The sequence below is a fragment of the Rhopalosiphum padi genome, chromosome 1 (genome assembly GCF_020882245.1).
Source record: "Rhopalosiphum padi isolate XX-2018 chromosome 1, ASM2088224v1, whole genome shotgun sequence".
Taxonomy (NCBI): domain Eukaryota; kingdom Metazoa; phylum Arthropoda; class Insecta; order Hemiptera; family Aphididae; genus Rhopalosiphum; species Rhopalosiphum padi.
This window is the reverse complement of record NC_083597.1, coordinates 12,859,457-12,876,966: the sequence shown is the minus strand read 5'-3', so window position 1 is coordinate 12,876,966 and position 17,510 is coordinate 12,859,457. Positions and strand designations below refer to the sequence as shown.

The 17,510-nt window shown below is 32.6% G+C and overlaps 1 protein-coding gene across 1 annotated transcript; it reads left to right on the top strand.

The window, feature by feature from the left end:
• Window positions 1-496: 496 nt before the first annotated feature.
• Window positions 497-14,775, top strand: LOC132929148 (uncharacterized). Its single transcript, XM_060994280.1, has 7 exons — window positions 497-894; window positions 1,455-1,701; window positions 5,964-6,196; window positions 6,893-7,033; window positions 7,199-7,483; window positions 8,501-8,703; window positions 14,445-14,775. The coding sequence occupies exons 1-7, from the start codon at window positions 553-555 to the stop codon at window positions 14,587-14,589; spliced, it is 1,596 nt and encodes a 531-aa protein (XP_060850263.1). The 5' UTR covers window positions 497-552; the 3' UTR covers window positions 14,590-14,775.
• The last annotated feature ends 2,735 nt before the right edge of the window (window positions 14,776-17,510 follow it).

Here is a 17,510-nt window from a genome sequence, read left to right as displayed (position 1 = left end):
GTGACTTTCAAAAATGTGGATAAAAACCGTAGGCTCAAACTTGAAAATCCGGATGTCCTTTCCAAAAACAAAACAAAAATTAGGTGGGCTGTTTTATGTGAGATAACACGCGGCGATATTTCCGCGGTTGTAAGATCTCGCTTAAACGACGACGAGGAAGAAATCGAAATGCGTCTGTTGCAAATCGGGGTCACTTCTAAATATATATATATATATATATGTGTGTGTGCGTGTGTGTGTAATACAATTATAATATGCACGTGTATATGCACATATCTATACGTCGTGTACATCCGATGCGTTTACATATATTGCCGGGCGGCGATTGACGGCGGTGGGATCTGTTCTCTCTTTCTCGCTCACTCTCTTCCTTTCTCCTCTATAATCCGTCTCACGCCGTTTCGTCCTGTCCGCGTCCGTCTCTCTCTCTCTCTCTCTCTCGTTCTTTGGCGCGAGCGCGCGCTCGCCGGGCGAAGAAACCGGTAAACGCGGACCTCTCGGACGCCGGTTCGGTCAGTGCGATGCCAACTGTGTTAGCGTTCGCGTTACACGATGACGACCGTCGTCAATCATCATCTACCTCCGTGGTCCGCCGTCGTTGTTGTGTCGATCGCCGCGATCGTCGTCTCGTTGGCGCCGGCGTCCGTGTGTTCGGTGCAGCCGTCCAGCAGCGGCAACGCGCTATGGGACGATCTGGTGGGCAAGTGCGACGGTCCCCGGAACACGATGGACTGTGTGCGCAGCCGGCTGTACAATTACGTCGATCACACGTTCGAATCCGACTTTAACATCACCGACGGGCTGACGTTCACGAAGAACTCCAACGACTACGAGGCCATGTGCCCCGGCCAGAACGAGACCACGTCCTACCGGGAAGCCCGAGCGCCCGAAATGGTAACCATATATAATATTGTTTCGATTTCTGTTCTCGTAAGACGCTTGGCTATACTATAATGATGTGTTCTACGAGGCTTTCGTTATTTATTGTTATTATTATTATTATTGATTTTACTTAATCGATCGGCTCTCGAGAAGTCACGCCGTGACCGCAAACCGCGGAAACCGCAAATCGGACTAGCTCATCCTATTTTGCCTATTTATGGCTGTATAGGTACTATGTATAGGAATCGAGCGTTTGAATTTGTCGTGGAATTTTAACCTAACCCGCTGCACTCCGCTCCCTATAGTTAGGTTGAGTAGGATCTAATGTAATATGCGTACGTATGCTAACGCGTAAATTGTGCGAGAACATTTTACCGTAATAATAATATTCGACTGATTAAAACCGGTCAGCGGCCGTGTGTTCTTACCCACGGCGGTCAACTGGTTTGTTATGAAATAACTGTTTTAATCTGGTTTAATAGGAAATGCCTATTAATTAACTATTTGACATTGCCCGATTGGCGGTGTTAGAGTCTCACCTTGTAGTTGCTGATCTTCATTTTTGTTTTCAGGAAGACGAAGAAGTGGCCGATGACGGTTGGTCCGACGTCACAGAACAGCTGTACAACAAAGGCGCCAAATACTTGGCGACCCATGACTTTGAAGCCACAGTGCCTAGTTTTTTGGGTGGTGGACCGGGTGCTAAACTTCGCCTATCGCCCAAAAAAATTTTGCCCGATGGTGGTATAATTCTGCGGATGGACGTGTTGCCAGCTGCAAGAGACGCCAGATCACCTAGGTTCATGCACAAGATGATAAGTAAGCAACGCGTTTAATTATAACATATGAGTATATAGGACCCTATCTCAGAACCCAGATTAATTCAAACTCTATATAGGTGTTATTATAGTAAGTCATGCTTAAGATAATTATAGTAATCGAATAGCCTGTAAGTGTATCGCTACAATATAAGTATGCGTTCAATACTATAGAACCCAGCGGGTAGATACCTAGTTTTCAATTGAAATTTCAACCTACATCGCAAAAAGTAGTTTAATTCATATGCATTGCACATAATAAGTACCTAATAAGTCAACTTATGACCAATATTACCATGCGAAAACTAAATATACACAAAATGTTTTATCTACTTTAGCTGTGTTAATCAATTTTAATTGAATTGCAAACAATTCGAATAATACGGCCACAACGAATATATTTTTAGATCTATATGTTGAATTTACTCTAAAATTTTTAATTAAAGCAATTAGTCTCGAACATATTTAAATACATTATTAAAAAGAGAAAGCATTAAAACCGTCTATAAGGGGCCTTGAACTTGATTTGTCTGGAATCCAAGTACAGCGACTCCGATTTAACACTGAGCTGTAATGTGTGTCAAAACGATGTCTTATCGTAAATACGCCGTGATTTGCAATAAATTATCTTCATTATAGCTAAACATAACATTTTAACACTGTAGTGATACTAATCGTTTGTTTGTTATTTTTATGCACACATTATTTACTCTTCTTAGTGTTGTTTCAATTAACTATATTATATTGTCAAATTATTTGTATTTTATCTGTACTATTCGTTGTATTTTATAAATACAAATGACATACTAAAAAAATATTTCAAATTCAATAAATAACATAATTTAAGCTAATAGAGTTTATAAATAATAATGATCTTTAAAATGTAATCATAATAAAGTTTAATAACACGTTGCTCTTAAATATTATTAAGTACAAATAGACACATAAGTGTTGGTATTTAAGTTTATTACGTACATGAAATATGGTCTATAATTTTAGCGTTTAAGCACAGTAGCTTATTTGTTATTTTCTTCATAATTTATACATTAACTAATAGAATATTATTTGTATTTGATTTGCTTACAAATATAACGGAGCAGAATAGTATACCTAATATAAAAATAAAAAATATACAATTAGTTTCCTAAATCTCTATGCCATGCTCCGGTTCACAAATCATTTAATTATTATTATTAGAGGTAGATAATAAACAATGTTGGTTTAATATAATATGGTACTAAAAATACATATTAATATACATCAAAAATATAATAAAACCAATATTATACTTAATAAGACATATGAAGGTGATTCCCGCCAAAGTTTTTTCGGTGAAATATACACGTGTATTTGCTTTAATTTTAGTAATAATAATTTTTAAAAAATATTTATGTTTATGAAGTATATTTTGTATTCTGATAGCGAACTGGATAAGTGATACGCACTTGCAAGCATGTGTTACAAAAAGCCTAAAATTGAAATTCTTGGCGAAATATTATAATTCATATACCTAAACGAATTCCAACAAACCGATTTACACTGATAATAATTTTGAAATAAATTTTTTTTTCTTACTCAACTTTGGATCCTTCAAGCCACATTTCTAATTTAATATTCATGAACAGAAACTTTAAGAATTCAGAAAAAAATTCATATTTTTGAAATTAAACGAAATTTATTTTTATAATTCTGACTTGAAGGATTCAAATATGTTTTCAAGATTAATATCGAAAGTAAAACATAAATCAGTATGTTAGAATTTTGTTAAAAAACAGGTATAGAATCCCCTTAAATGGGTCTGCCGGTTAAAATATATATTCTATCTTTTGAAGTTTAATGGGAATATGTTAAATAACAGATATATGACTCCTGAACAATTAAAATACTTAAGTAGATTTCAAAATCAAGAATTCTATACTATCAAAATTTTTCTATTGCTTTTTTTGACTTCAAAGAGTTTAAAATAAAGTTTTTATAGCTGTTTTATTACATACCTACCATATTGTACATCTAGGTATACATACCTTAACAGTTTAAATAACATGTTTTCACCAAGTATGACATGGACATATATACTGTACATAATTTTAAATAAACCTTAATCATAAAATATATTAACCACAAAGTGACAACATAGTTGTACTGTATTTAAATATAAAATTCAACTTAATGTATAGAAAATTAATAAAACAAATACGAATAAAATATGAATTTCATTTTTAAACATAAAATCCTGTACTATATATTTTGTACACCAAATGTAATACAATCTAAGCTAAATTAAGAATTTTAAGTATTGAAGTTTATTCCTCCATTTTAGGTACATAATAATTTATTTTATGGCAGACACATGAGCTATTATTGCTGGTACCATATTACATATTACATTCAAAATCAATATTACTGACTCTAAGCACCTTATAAAAAAACTAAAAAAAAAAACCTGTATTGAGTAAGAAGCTAATATTTGAAATCTTGATACTATGAATTATGTTTGGAATTTAATAGTGATTTCTTGTAGTCTGTGTATAGTTATTATAATTCATGCAGGGAAAGTTAAATTACAATAATAATTATATTGGTATTCAAAAAATATTTTTTATACTTTATTTCGATAAAACTAAACAGTTAACTAAAATTATTAAAAAATATTTATATTTTAGTTCTATTAATAACATTTGGAATATAGTTATAGTTAATTTAATGTATTTGAAGGTTCTTTTCTATGGAAAAAATAAGACTGACTTTTATTCAAAATACTATTTCTAATCTCTGATTTTTGAAATTTGCTATGCAACAATGTTTTGATCATTTATCAAATTGTTTTAATAACAATATTTTTAAAAAAATAATGAACCATACAATATTCGGGTTTAACTTGAAAATCCAAGTTAAATAATACATTGCTCGTAGTGTATTATAGAAATATTTACGAACACGATAGATTCTCGAGACATTTTAAAACATATCCTTAGCGTAAACATTAATTTTAGGTGTAAAAAAAATTGAATTTAATGATTAAACTATAATATATTGATTAGAAAAGTATTTATCTATGTCAAACATTTTACTCGGTAACTAATTCAATACATTTTCAAATTAGTTTCGGTTCGTCGCGTGTCGCGTGTGCGACGATTTCAAATGATTTTCACGCTAACTACAAACACGCCGGACGTCATCCAAATTGTATGGAATCGCGTATTCGTCCGCACCTGCCCACTTTTGCCGTGTGTTTAGTGCTGTTTACCGAACCGATATTAATAATAATTAGTTAATCGTCGTGCGACGGTGATAATATTACTATATCGTATTCACAATGTATTCGCAGACGACGTCGCGCGGACGTGGGAAAAATCGGCCGTTTCTTTGCGCGTGTTCACGAATTAACATAATAGTATTATTATTAATTTGAAACCCGACAGTGCGTATAGCGTGTGGTACACTCGACAACGGGCACATGAAATCTGCTTTCTGCCGCACACTCTTACTATAGCAGGCCGTTTTGGAATAATAATGTATTTCATTAGCCTAGATTTCCGTGATAGTAATCGGTATCGCGTACTAGAGTTTTGCAAAGTCGGGTGAAAAATTAAACGAAAAACAACAGCTTGACAACACACCGTTTTTCGTTGTGCTAATGAATGGCACGATTCGAATAATAATAATACAATATAAGATGATCCTATTGACGTCCGTGATGAAAGACCCATCGTCGGTATAGTCGTAGTGCAGCGGTGTTATACCTATACCGTAACACGACTAATTGATATGTTATGTCTTTATGATAATAGTAACTATGGCTCGGCATGTGACACATTTCCATATTTATTTGAAGAGTAAACATAGGATCATTTATGTTTCGTGATGTCTGTAATTAAAATTTAACTACCTATTGTGTAGTTTTTATTTTTTTTCACATGTTGGTTTTTATTTATATGAATAATTTATAAGAATACCCATATTATGAATAAAATAAATAAACATTTTTCATTAAAAATTTTAAAGATTTAAAAAAAAATTATACTTAATAAAAAAAATCCTTTTATATTTTTACATTATTTTATCAATTAAATTAAAAATTATTTTTTTATAATTAAACTTTTTTTTTTTTTAATATGATAATTTGTTATGGAAAACACGGCATAGTATTAATTAATTACATTACTTTTGTGTTTAAGCTTTTTTCAACTGAATATTTTGATGTGTATCAACACATTAAGTATTTAAGCGCCCTGATAATAACGGAGTGTATGTTTTCCACAGAGCAACTGTTCAAAAAGAAACTTATGTCAAGCGGTATGGCTTTGATGTTGATAATCAAACTGATCAAAATCAAGGTGCTGTTCTTGTTGCCGTTGTTGATCGGAGCGGGCGCCGCCAAGAAGATATTACTGAAAGTTCTGCTGTTCGTGTTCCCGCCGTTGGCTCATTTGTTCAAGCTCTGTTCGTACTACCACCATCACGCATCCAAGTTTTATCATTTCCACCATCACAAGGTATGCGAATGTTCTTACGGACTAGTGGAAAATTATTTTTTTTTTAGGAATTATTTTATAAATTCTTGCCGTTTATATAAATTCATATTGACCGATGTAAAGGCTACATAATATGCTTAACTCCTAATCGACACTGTGTACTATATTTAAATAGGTACGTCCAGTGGACGTAAATGTGCAGTAGGTGTGCACTTAATTGATACTATACGTATACAGCGAGTTTGAAATCAAATTATCGTATAAGCCCACGTTGTTATACAGCGATTCTGCCGAATGACGTTAAGATAATAATTAACGAAACTCAAACCATTATACGCGTGTAGCGACCACGGAGATTTAGGAGGTCAAGAAACATATATAATAAAATAACCTATGTGTTCATTTGTCATAATTACCATCGCGCAAAGACTTCATTAAGTGCTCTCAACTCGTTTATAATAATAACACTAATAATGTACACATTACACATCGCGCTTTCGTAGTGCAATTGACAGTCCTCATTAATTATTGCAACCGTCGTTGTCTAGTACCAATGTGGCATTATGTTATTTTGGCGAAAGCGATGCGCTACAGGTATGCGATAAATTCGGAATATAAACCATCAGTGGCATATAAATACTGTTTTATAATTTATCACGATAAACATTGTATTGCAATCGCGTTATTTATTTACGACAACGATTGTTTCGTCTACAGGTTAAACACCACCACCACCACCTCAAGGTACCCGTACCGGTACCCGTGCCCATCAAACCACCACCAGGTTACCACAGCGATTACTATCCAGGCCCCACGTTGGACCATCCACCGCCACCTGGACCTTACGATTCGCCAGAGGTATAGCCACACCGTGTTCAACAGATATTATATAATATTGTTTATTTGGTCGTCCTCCAGTTTTTACGATGTTCACTTCGCATAACGATCCTATCCAAACTGTGACCGGATCAAACCCGATTAAAACTGTTTAATAATCTTTGTTGATTTTTACGATCGTTATAGCTTTTGAGCGGCAGTGACTATTACAACCGTAACGGTATGGACATGAACAACGTGGTGTCAGATCACGCGGACGAGCTCGCCAGTTGGGGTTTGGGCGAGTACGGGGAAGGCACGTCACAGTACGACGCACCCAAATACTCGTATTCATCGTCGCCCGCGCAGTACGAACCGCTCAAATATGGCGGTAATGGTGACGGCGGTAGCAGTGGAGGCGTTGGAGGCGGCGGAGGTCCTCCACCATCGCCGTACGCCGAGAAATACGTCAAGAGACTGGACAATAATCCCGTAAGTGTAAATCTGAATTTTTCCAAGCCGATTTCGTTTCCCACGAGTCGTGGGCGACTCGGTGATAGGTCTACCGAGTTTATTCCCCGCCATAGTCCTGCAAATCGGCGTGTTCGAAACACAGATTGTGTATTTATGCCTGAATACTAGACAACAGGGTCAGGTATAGCTGATATGAAGTGAATTCTCGTCAAATATGGACGAAGATAGACATTTTCATTGGATCGGATCGACATATAAATCTTATTATAAAATACGAATATCAATAAGATCAATACGTAGATATAGACTCGGCAGTAAAATACTTGTTTCACGTTTTCGTGAAAATACATTTTTAAATCGAAAAACGCAAGTGAATTTATTTATTTTGAGATAACACCATCAATGATTTCGAGTTTTCGATATTTTAATTTCCAAAAGTATACTGCAGTGCTTTATAGTATATTATATGTAGTCTGTCAAATTAATGTAAATATCTGAATGAGTCATATATATATGCGATACGCGATGAAATTTAGCGCTAAAGGTATTTGAACTCTCACAGCAATAAATAGCGAGCAAAACTTGTTCCGGGTGTACGATAACACATTACATATTATGTCGTTTTACGGGCGACTAGAACGAGTCTCGTCAACATCAATAGTTCAGTAGCCGTAAAGTACCTACTTTATTTTTTTCGTTTAGAATCGACGACGATTGGGAGAGTGTATTTGTATATAGTGTTTCCTTAATTGAAAATCTACTATCTTTTATTAGATACGATTGTATATAAGTATATAATATTTACTTAAACTCTGCTACCTCGCGGTGTCCGTACCTATATATATATATATACGATACAGACGTATATTCTCAGACACATCCCTTTCAGGTGGCGCGTGACAAAGGGGTGATTGTCCCCGCTTAAGGCCATCAATAGTATAATAAACTTATTTGTTTACATAACTATTGTCATTTGACGTGTTCACTGTCATTATGTTACGAACTAAACGCGATCGTCGACGCAAATAATTTCAGGCCATGGGCAGACCGCCGCCCGCGCTGCAACAGGTGGCGACGCACGACCCGGTGTACACTCCGGTCGTACAGAAGTTGGACGAGATATTCCATGAATTGGCCGTGCGCGAAGAACCATGCAAAGAGAAATTGGTGTGCAAGATGTATGGCGATCCCGGCAGGTTCAGTCCGCACAGCAATCTGGTGTCCGCGCAGTTGAGCAGGTAACGAATTGACGATTTCTGGTTTTTTAAACATTTTTTATATAATACCTACGCGTGTTCAAACACTGTACTATTATAATTTATCATAATATATTATTTTGTCTATCGCGTACGACGTTGTCGGTTTCGAATTTACATGTTAACGCGCGACTTAGAACGGAAGGGGTGGGAGGGAGGTGGGCGGTAGGGGCCATATGAAACCCGTTCACCTACTTCCGGGACTTTTTTTCTTTCCCAGTGATGAAAAAATACAAATAAATAACGACGTAAATAAAAAAAAAAAAAAAACGACCCGCGCTGCGCGACCCACTTGTACATTATAACCTGTTCACTACCCGACTACGGCCGGGATGACCTACTTGGCTGATCGCCGCCGGCCTATGGGACTACTATATTATGATAATTCGTTATAGGTCACGGCCTTGAACTTGTAGCCGGGCTCTCTCGCACACGAGTCGGATATAATAATATGTATAGAAATCGCATCGGCGGCGAAACGGAAAACGACACAATAAATTAATGGAAATCGTTTTGCCGTCGTATACGCACGACAATAACAGACGACTGCAGTATTATAATTATTTAATATATATATATATTATATATAAATATCATATTATATTTATATCATATACGTATACGCTCCGCCACCAGAAGATTGACGAATTTTACACGCGCGTTACGTTACGTTACGTTACGCACCAGGGGTTAATTCTATAAGAGTCACTAAATGCGCCGAGACAACATTTAATTAGAAAATGTTTAATGTTTTAAAGGCTTTTGCGTATTGTAAGATGTCTATCTGGAGTGCGATGATGTGAATCGTTTTTTTAAATGGCCCGCGAAAGAGGAAATTATTGTCCCGTCTTAAATTTGGCACACTTTTAAATTGAATTGGAATTACGTCCCCACGTATATTGTTTGTGTATATATATATATAATGAATTCTGTGACAAATATTTACACATGTTGTGTCATAGTCATATTGAGTTTAATATTATGAGCCTTTTACATGCCACTTCAGTATAATATACATATAGATACCTATATACACCCGAAACCATAACGCCGCGGCGATTTATCAGACCGAAACCACATTTGACCGAAGCGTACCGCGAAAGTATACAAGAAGCACGTATGTTTTAATTTTGTGAAATTTGATTAATTCAATTGCAAGAAAAAAAAAATTTTAAAAGAAAAAAGATACTGATCGCTGACGTTTGTTGTATGTATAATATATTTTTATGGTGCGCGTGTGTTCCACATAATATAATATAAATACTACCTGTCTTGTCGATTAGACAACGCGTTTATTATTTTATTTATAGCAGGATGAGTCTGAATAATTTCAATTGGCTTATAAAAATCAATTCCATGGTAATATTGTTTAATATATAATATTACTAAAGATATATTAATATTATTTTATATGATGCAATGATAATAATGAAATTCAATTAAATTATTAAAAGTATAAATATTTTAAAGAGTTTATTTAAAAAATAATTTCGAGACGTCACATCTATAATGTAAATGAATAAAATATTTGGATCCACATTACAACTATATACATTATTTATCATCATACTATTCTCGTTTAATTATACCATCAAGTTATTTTTTATTAGACATTTTTTAATATATTCTTTAAAAACTAATAACTCAATGATTAAATATTATTTTGAACATCAATATAATCACAGATATAAAGTAATAAATTGTATCTTTCACAATTTGTTCCGTTAGGACTTTGAATGTGGAAAACCATTTTGTCATAACCTAATCATAATATGTATCATAACGAATATATGTTCCACACAACCGTTCACGATTGAAAGCTAGTAAATTCTATTGACTATTTAGCATCGCTAAATCAAAATTCCTTCACAATATGTAGTTCTACGATTACCTTTAGGTGAAATAAAATTAAAATTACAAAATTTGTATTAACATGTAATTAATAATTGTACACGAAGATACATGATTTAATCAGCTATGCATATTAATCATATTACCGTTTTAATTTATATTTTAAAAGAATGTGCTATTTATTTGAAGAAAAAAAAACCAACTGAACCACTTATTTATTTAGTTGTATGTTATTAAGTTTTTGTAACAACGTCATTGATCAGGTCAATAGCCGAAATCATCAGGTGTACGATATTAAGATGTATCGTTTTACAGTATTAATTTTCACTGAATCCATTTCGTTCGAAATCCTCTCCTCTTATTAAGCAGACGCAAATCATACCAAAATTATATTTGCTCGTGATTTATACGTGTTAGATGTCAATCTATTGTTTCTCCAGACGTTCATAACTCAAATAGCTTAAAAATAAATAGTCGTATTAACTTTAAATTAAAACCTACGGAAATGTCACTATCTCACGAGACAATAATACAATAATATGTAAGTTATTATGAATTGTAGTTAAACGTGTATTACACGTGGGAATAATATAATTAACTCGACTCGTATATTGTTATTTTCTTGAGACAATTGCGCGACGATTTGTTTACCGCAGACGGCAAACAATATTTACGCTGTCATAAATTATACAAATAATCACGAACATATTTTAATATAGTATAACAATATTATAATACTTTGGTATTGTTGAGAGAGATAAACAAAATACGGATGTCATTAATTATTGTCTTGTAAATAAATCGTATTTGATTTGTCCACGGCACAAATAACGAACAATGAAAAATGCATGCCCAATGTATACAACAACAATAATAATAATAATAATAATATTGAAATCTCCTTGGCATAGGTCACTTTCTTTGACATAATAATACGCAGAAGATACTTCTACTATATACCACTGCGATGCATCACGTAGTGATTATTTTGATCAGGCAGACAAAGTATAAAAAAAAATTTAAAAAAACAATGTCCTTGGGTACTTTCATTTCATCTTTTCAGTAATATTCCGCCCACAGACTGGTTTCTTCCGAACATCATCACAACGTCATACGCGCAACTAATACAATTTCATTATTTCACGATTCATAATGGATCGCTTCCACTCGAGTCATTGTAACAAATGTGTTATTATTTTCATCATTATCATTATCGTTATTATTATTATATTGTACGTACGTGATTCCATTGTTAGCACACTGACACAAATAATTCGTTGCCGATTCGTTGACACATGCGTACTAGGAAAATGTCCGAACAACCGACTTGTCATCCCGCAAAACTAGATGCATTATTATTGCCCACATGGCACACGCTCAGGAATGGACATCGCGGGCAACCATCTTCAAACCTAATTTCTCCGACTGTTTTAGACGTATATAATATATATATACTTGCTATTCGACGCACGCTATTAATATACTTGCGTAATTACAAACACGTTTTTGCCATAAAAGCTCTCCGCACTTCATACGCGTTAAAAGCATATTATTATAGATAGGTATATAATATCACGTGTGTAACACGGAATCACGTATATATGCCACGACTACTCTAGATTATCCGTGTCGATCGATATGTGCGTAAACAGCGGATATTCTCCAAATAAGTGACCGAGCAGTATCTATAATATATAGTACGTATTATAGCCATCATATATTATGACTTGTTCGATAAAATACACCACTAAATTACTAAACGTTAATAGCGAAAAATATAATAAGATTATATGTTACGATATCATACGATTAGCTTCATTGTGGCGTGTGACTGAGGGTGCAGATTGTAAATGCAACCCCAAACGTTCCTGTATTGAAAATTTGATATTTAAGCTACCCCTAGATTTTTTTTTATTTAATATAATATTTAGATTTCTAATAATCATTTAATATTAAAAAAAAAACACAATCAAATCGTAAATGTAAATAAACGGATTATAAAATATATATTATTTATTCATCCGCAAAGTGTCACAATGGGTGCAATGATAAGCTGCTGTATTCACTCAAAAATATTTGAAGCTTATTTCTATAGTTTTATTATATTGAAAAAAATATGTATTATACCTATTCCTGTGTCTCATTAAAATATTAATATTAGAACTAGTATTTTATATTACTTAGATATATATTTTATATAATTCCTGTTCAAATGTGGCCATCATTAAAATATTAATATTAGAACTAGTATTTTATATTACTTAGATATATATTTTATATAATTCCTGTTCAAATGTGGCCATCATGGTTCATCTTTGAATGCCCTAGAAGGCTAGAGTGTATTATTATACTCGATGAGGTAATTTGAAAATTTAATTAAAGTGTGTATGAAAAAACTCGGCCAAATTCTTAGGACCGAGATGAGATAAAAATAGACCTTTTCGTTGCCGAGAAGAGTTTATAATTTACAAGTGATGGAAATTTTTTCGGAATTAATTACAAATAATTTAAATTTTAATTGGGACATATTTTTTTCATCACTCATTTATAATACTATATTTAATATTTATGTGTGGCAATTTTTTTTCACTCGTCTAGTTTGTATCGGACGTAGCCACGTAGGCACTTGACAGATATATGAGAGATGATACGTTTTGTTGATGAATATAATATAGAAAAATAAGTGGCGCAAATAATAATACATAATATTATATAGTACCTATACTCGTTCATCGCTGTAAAATAAGACCAAATATTAAAAACACGCTGTAATGAAAGATTTCAGCACTCTTCGTAAGTCACGCCCACCCGTTAATCTATAAGCATGATACATAATAAATATTAAATATCATTTCATCAATATATACACGATTACTGTAAATGATTTTTTTCAACCGCGGTACAAATGAAACGATCCTATAGGTCTGTCCGTGTACGGTCAAAGAAGTTCGCAAAATGTCGAGTTAATATTATTGTTATCAAACAAAAATTGAACAATGAAAATTACTTGTAATCTAACGTGTTCGGCGCGTGTTCGAAACCGGCGGCGCTGTGATGCGGTTCACAATGTTTTCGCGTACAATACAGGTTCATTTAGACTAATATTATTTGTATATAAAAAAAAAAAACATACATTCGCACACTAATGGCATCGCGCTATTTCGGCGGCACAATTTTGTTTTTTTTCCATCGCAAGGGGTTATTTATTTTCCAAACACAAAACAATTTACGCGACCGCGCTTAATACGCTCCTTGATTACCCGTGTATAACCTGCAATTCCGCGATGCAATAATATAAGTGTGTGTATACAACACACTACGTTAAATATAACGTCTCTTCGGTCGCGGTCGCCGTTTCGCCGAATTCGTTTTTTGATTTCTAATACAATAATTATGTTCTGCTCTTTTATGTGGTGTCGTGCCAAGCTGCGGAGTGCACCTCTCGATGCACCGCCGTAATACTCCGTGTGTAAGTGCGGCGGTCTACCTACACGTCAGATAATAATATAATATAACACGATACGATAAATTACTACTATAGTGTCGAACAACAATGCGTTTAAGACTTAACTGTTCCGTGACGTGTATAACGTATACCGGTGTGGTCGGTGTATCCTTGTAGTATATAACGTAACGACTTCAATACAACATCTTTTAATATCTCTATTCTTCGGGCGAGGGTGCGTCGGGTAATTAAACTGATCTGTGCAGCGATCACGCTGTTATGGGTTAACATGTTTTATAATGGACCACATGGTCGTGATGCGCGCCTTTAGCTTCGAGCCACTTTGACCCGGCCATCCGTAACCCGTTATGGATTTCAATGGTTTATTGATCTGTTTTACGATTTCTGATTTTCTTTTTGTGTACAGCGAGACGGCCGCGAGTTCTGGCGGAAGAACGAGCGTCAGCGCAGATGCCGCCAGACTATGGCGTTACGTGCAAGCGGCCAAGGAAGGCCAAAACGGCGAAGACTGTCGCATCCTCTATCAGGCGTGCACCATGATCGGACTGTGATGACGACTGACGAGTGACTCACCGCTATTGATTAATCAAAAAAAAAATAATAAAAAAAAATAAGAACAATTAGAAAAAATATCCATTTTCTACTTGGTCCATCGCCGGTACATGGGGTTTCTCACAGTTTTAGCAGCTATAAGGCGTTACAATCCATTTTTGACAATATATTGAATTACTTAATAGTTTTTTTATTTTTTTTTAATACGTTCGTCGCTAACTAGATACGCGCATCATACGTATATAGGTGTAGAATAAAATAATAATAATGTTATACACACACACACACACACACATCTAGTCACCTCAATTATTCGTAGATATAGGGCAGCGGTCATAGACATACCTAACCAGACAATTAAGTTAATCGAACGTCGATCGTTATGTGCATCGTATTGTACGTATATACTGTTGAAATTCGATTTAAAAATAAATACGTCATATTGTGTAGTATATAAATACCTACGCGAAAATTTAATTTGACATAAATATTACAGAGTTTATCGAAACGCGACGTGCGAATTCGATCTTACAATCTTTTTACATAATATATTACGATGTATCGGATGTATATTTTTCAGGGTAAAACGCACTCAGTTTGTCCACTGTTAAAATACATCGCACATATTATTTTAACAATTTTTCAAATGAAATCGTATTGCTGTATCCTAGGTAAATCTCTGCACGCTGCTCTTTATGCGCGACAATGTCTCCGCTCGCAGGAGTCATTTATTATAGTATACGGTATCTGATTTAAAACATAATAATACATGTACGCCTTACAATTCCGTGTTCTCACTAATTATCTTTATAATAGTATAATATTATTTAGTTATTTATTTATTTAATTTTTTTTTTTTTTTATCGTAGTGAAAACTGTAAGACCGTGTACAGTGTATCACGCTACAGGTTTAGTAAAACACATTGTTTATTATATTATTTATTTATCTACCTATAATATATATATATATTATTATATACAATTTTTATTTGACGTGCCCATAAATTTTTAATATTGTATAATTAATTTATTGACTAAAATAATGTGATAGTTTAGATTACATGTCTTAGTATACCTATTAAAATGTACATAATATTATGATAGTGAAGTACGTGTACTTTATAGTTATAGTAATTTATTGTAGTAACTTATATCAGCTGATATCAATATTCAAGAATTGTATGTATTTTTTTTTTTTACTGTTTAAAACCAAATATTATAATTTTATGAATTAGAAACATATGATGTAAAAAAATATAATTTATAATATATAATTTATTACGAATATTGATTATTACGTACAAACTGTTTTTACGATCACTTTGGACGTTAAAAATAAGTAGCATGAGTGCAACTTATTGTAGTAGTTTAAAAATAATATGATGCATTTTTCAAATATTTGCAAGTTTATTATTTTACATACTCGTATATTTAGTACTATATTAGTATACGTTTTCAAATAATCATCCTACTTTTACCACAAAAACAAAGATTTAGATAAAAAAAAAAATTCTTGATAAATAATATTATACATTTGATACAATCAAGTTATTGATTATTTGTGTATTATATATCCATTAATTTTAATAAATTCTGTTGCGTATATGAATTATTTGACATAAACACACTATATAGATATTAAAATAGTTTGAAATATGTTACATAAACTAGTTAGTTAACAATAACTCGACCAAAACAGAATAGTCTATCAACAGATAACAGGAAATTATGCAGTGATGTTTATTGAAATTATATTTTATTAAATAACCTCAACAATAAATATGTGATTTCGTGAATGTATATTATTTTTTATTAAGTAAACGATGAATCTATAGTTGTATTAAAATATTTAAAGAAACATAATACCTATAATATTTAACCTGATTGACGAAATCATAAAATAAGGTGTTGTCTTTGTTAAAATCACGATGAAATATATAATATACATGACCTATAAATAAATAATTTTTTTATTTTACAATATCTATTAATGTATTCGATCGAAAAACATAATATTTTTTACGCATCTTCAATGTCCATTATTGTAAATTAGAAAAATATTTATTTAAGAAAAATATACTAAAACTGTAACAAATATAACATATTATTATTCACTATTACCAGTATTACCCCTTCGATTCGTAGTACCTAATATTATATTATCAAAATCATTTAATTATTATTTTTGTTTTACTATAACATATTTTTTTGAAACATTTTAAACAACCATCAATCAATATTATTGTTTAATGTCATTTGAAACAATTTTGTAACAAATTTTAAACTACGTGGTGTAGGTAATATTGATGACTTGAAACGTACCAAAAATACAATAAACATTTAATTATATATCCTCTAGGACCAATCGTACAGTAGATTTAATATTTAGTGCTCTAAAATGGCTCTTGTGTTGTTATGAAGAAAACCCTATTAGATAATTTTTGTAATTATTTAGCTATAAGCGTGTACACAGATTTGAATAATAAAAATGTTTATGTACATAACAATAACTCAGCATGAGAATAAAATAAAAATTTAATGACAATAACTCATCTCTGGTTTAAAATATATTATTGAGGTGGCAAAAGAAATTATCTATTGTATTTGTTCATAACGTATTTAAATTTAGTTTAATTTTAATTTTAATAAATATATATATATATATATATTATATATCTTTTTTTTAAATTATTTAATGCATCGATGGATTTAAAGAAACAATATCTTTATGCAAATTGATTTAAAATGTACAACTTGTCAGGCTTAATTTTGAATGGTTAATTTATAATAATTATAAAATATTATTTTAATTTTAGTTCGTCTGTATTGATAATATTTAATCACGAAAAAAGTAGCTAATCAAAAGCAGTAAATTAATTTTTTCTTTATTTAATATTTTTTACTATTATAATGTATAAGT

Bases quoted from the DNA above. Each gene is read 5' to 3' on its own strand.
- LOC132929148 (XM_060994280.1), top strand. From the start codon at position 553: ATGACGACCGTCGTCAATCATCATCTACCTCCGTGGTCCGCCGTCGTT. The intron at 1,702-5,963 runs GTAAGCAACGCG...TGTTTTCCACAG, and splicing joins GTTCATGCACAAGATGATAA to AGCAACTGTTCAAAAAGAAA. The intron at 6,197-6,892 runs GTATGCGAATGT...TTTCGTCTACAG, and splicing joins ATCATTTCCACCATCACAAG to GTTAAACACCACCACCACCA.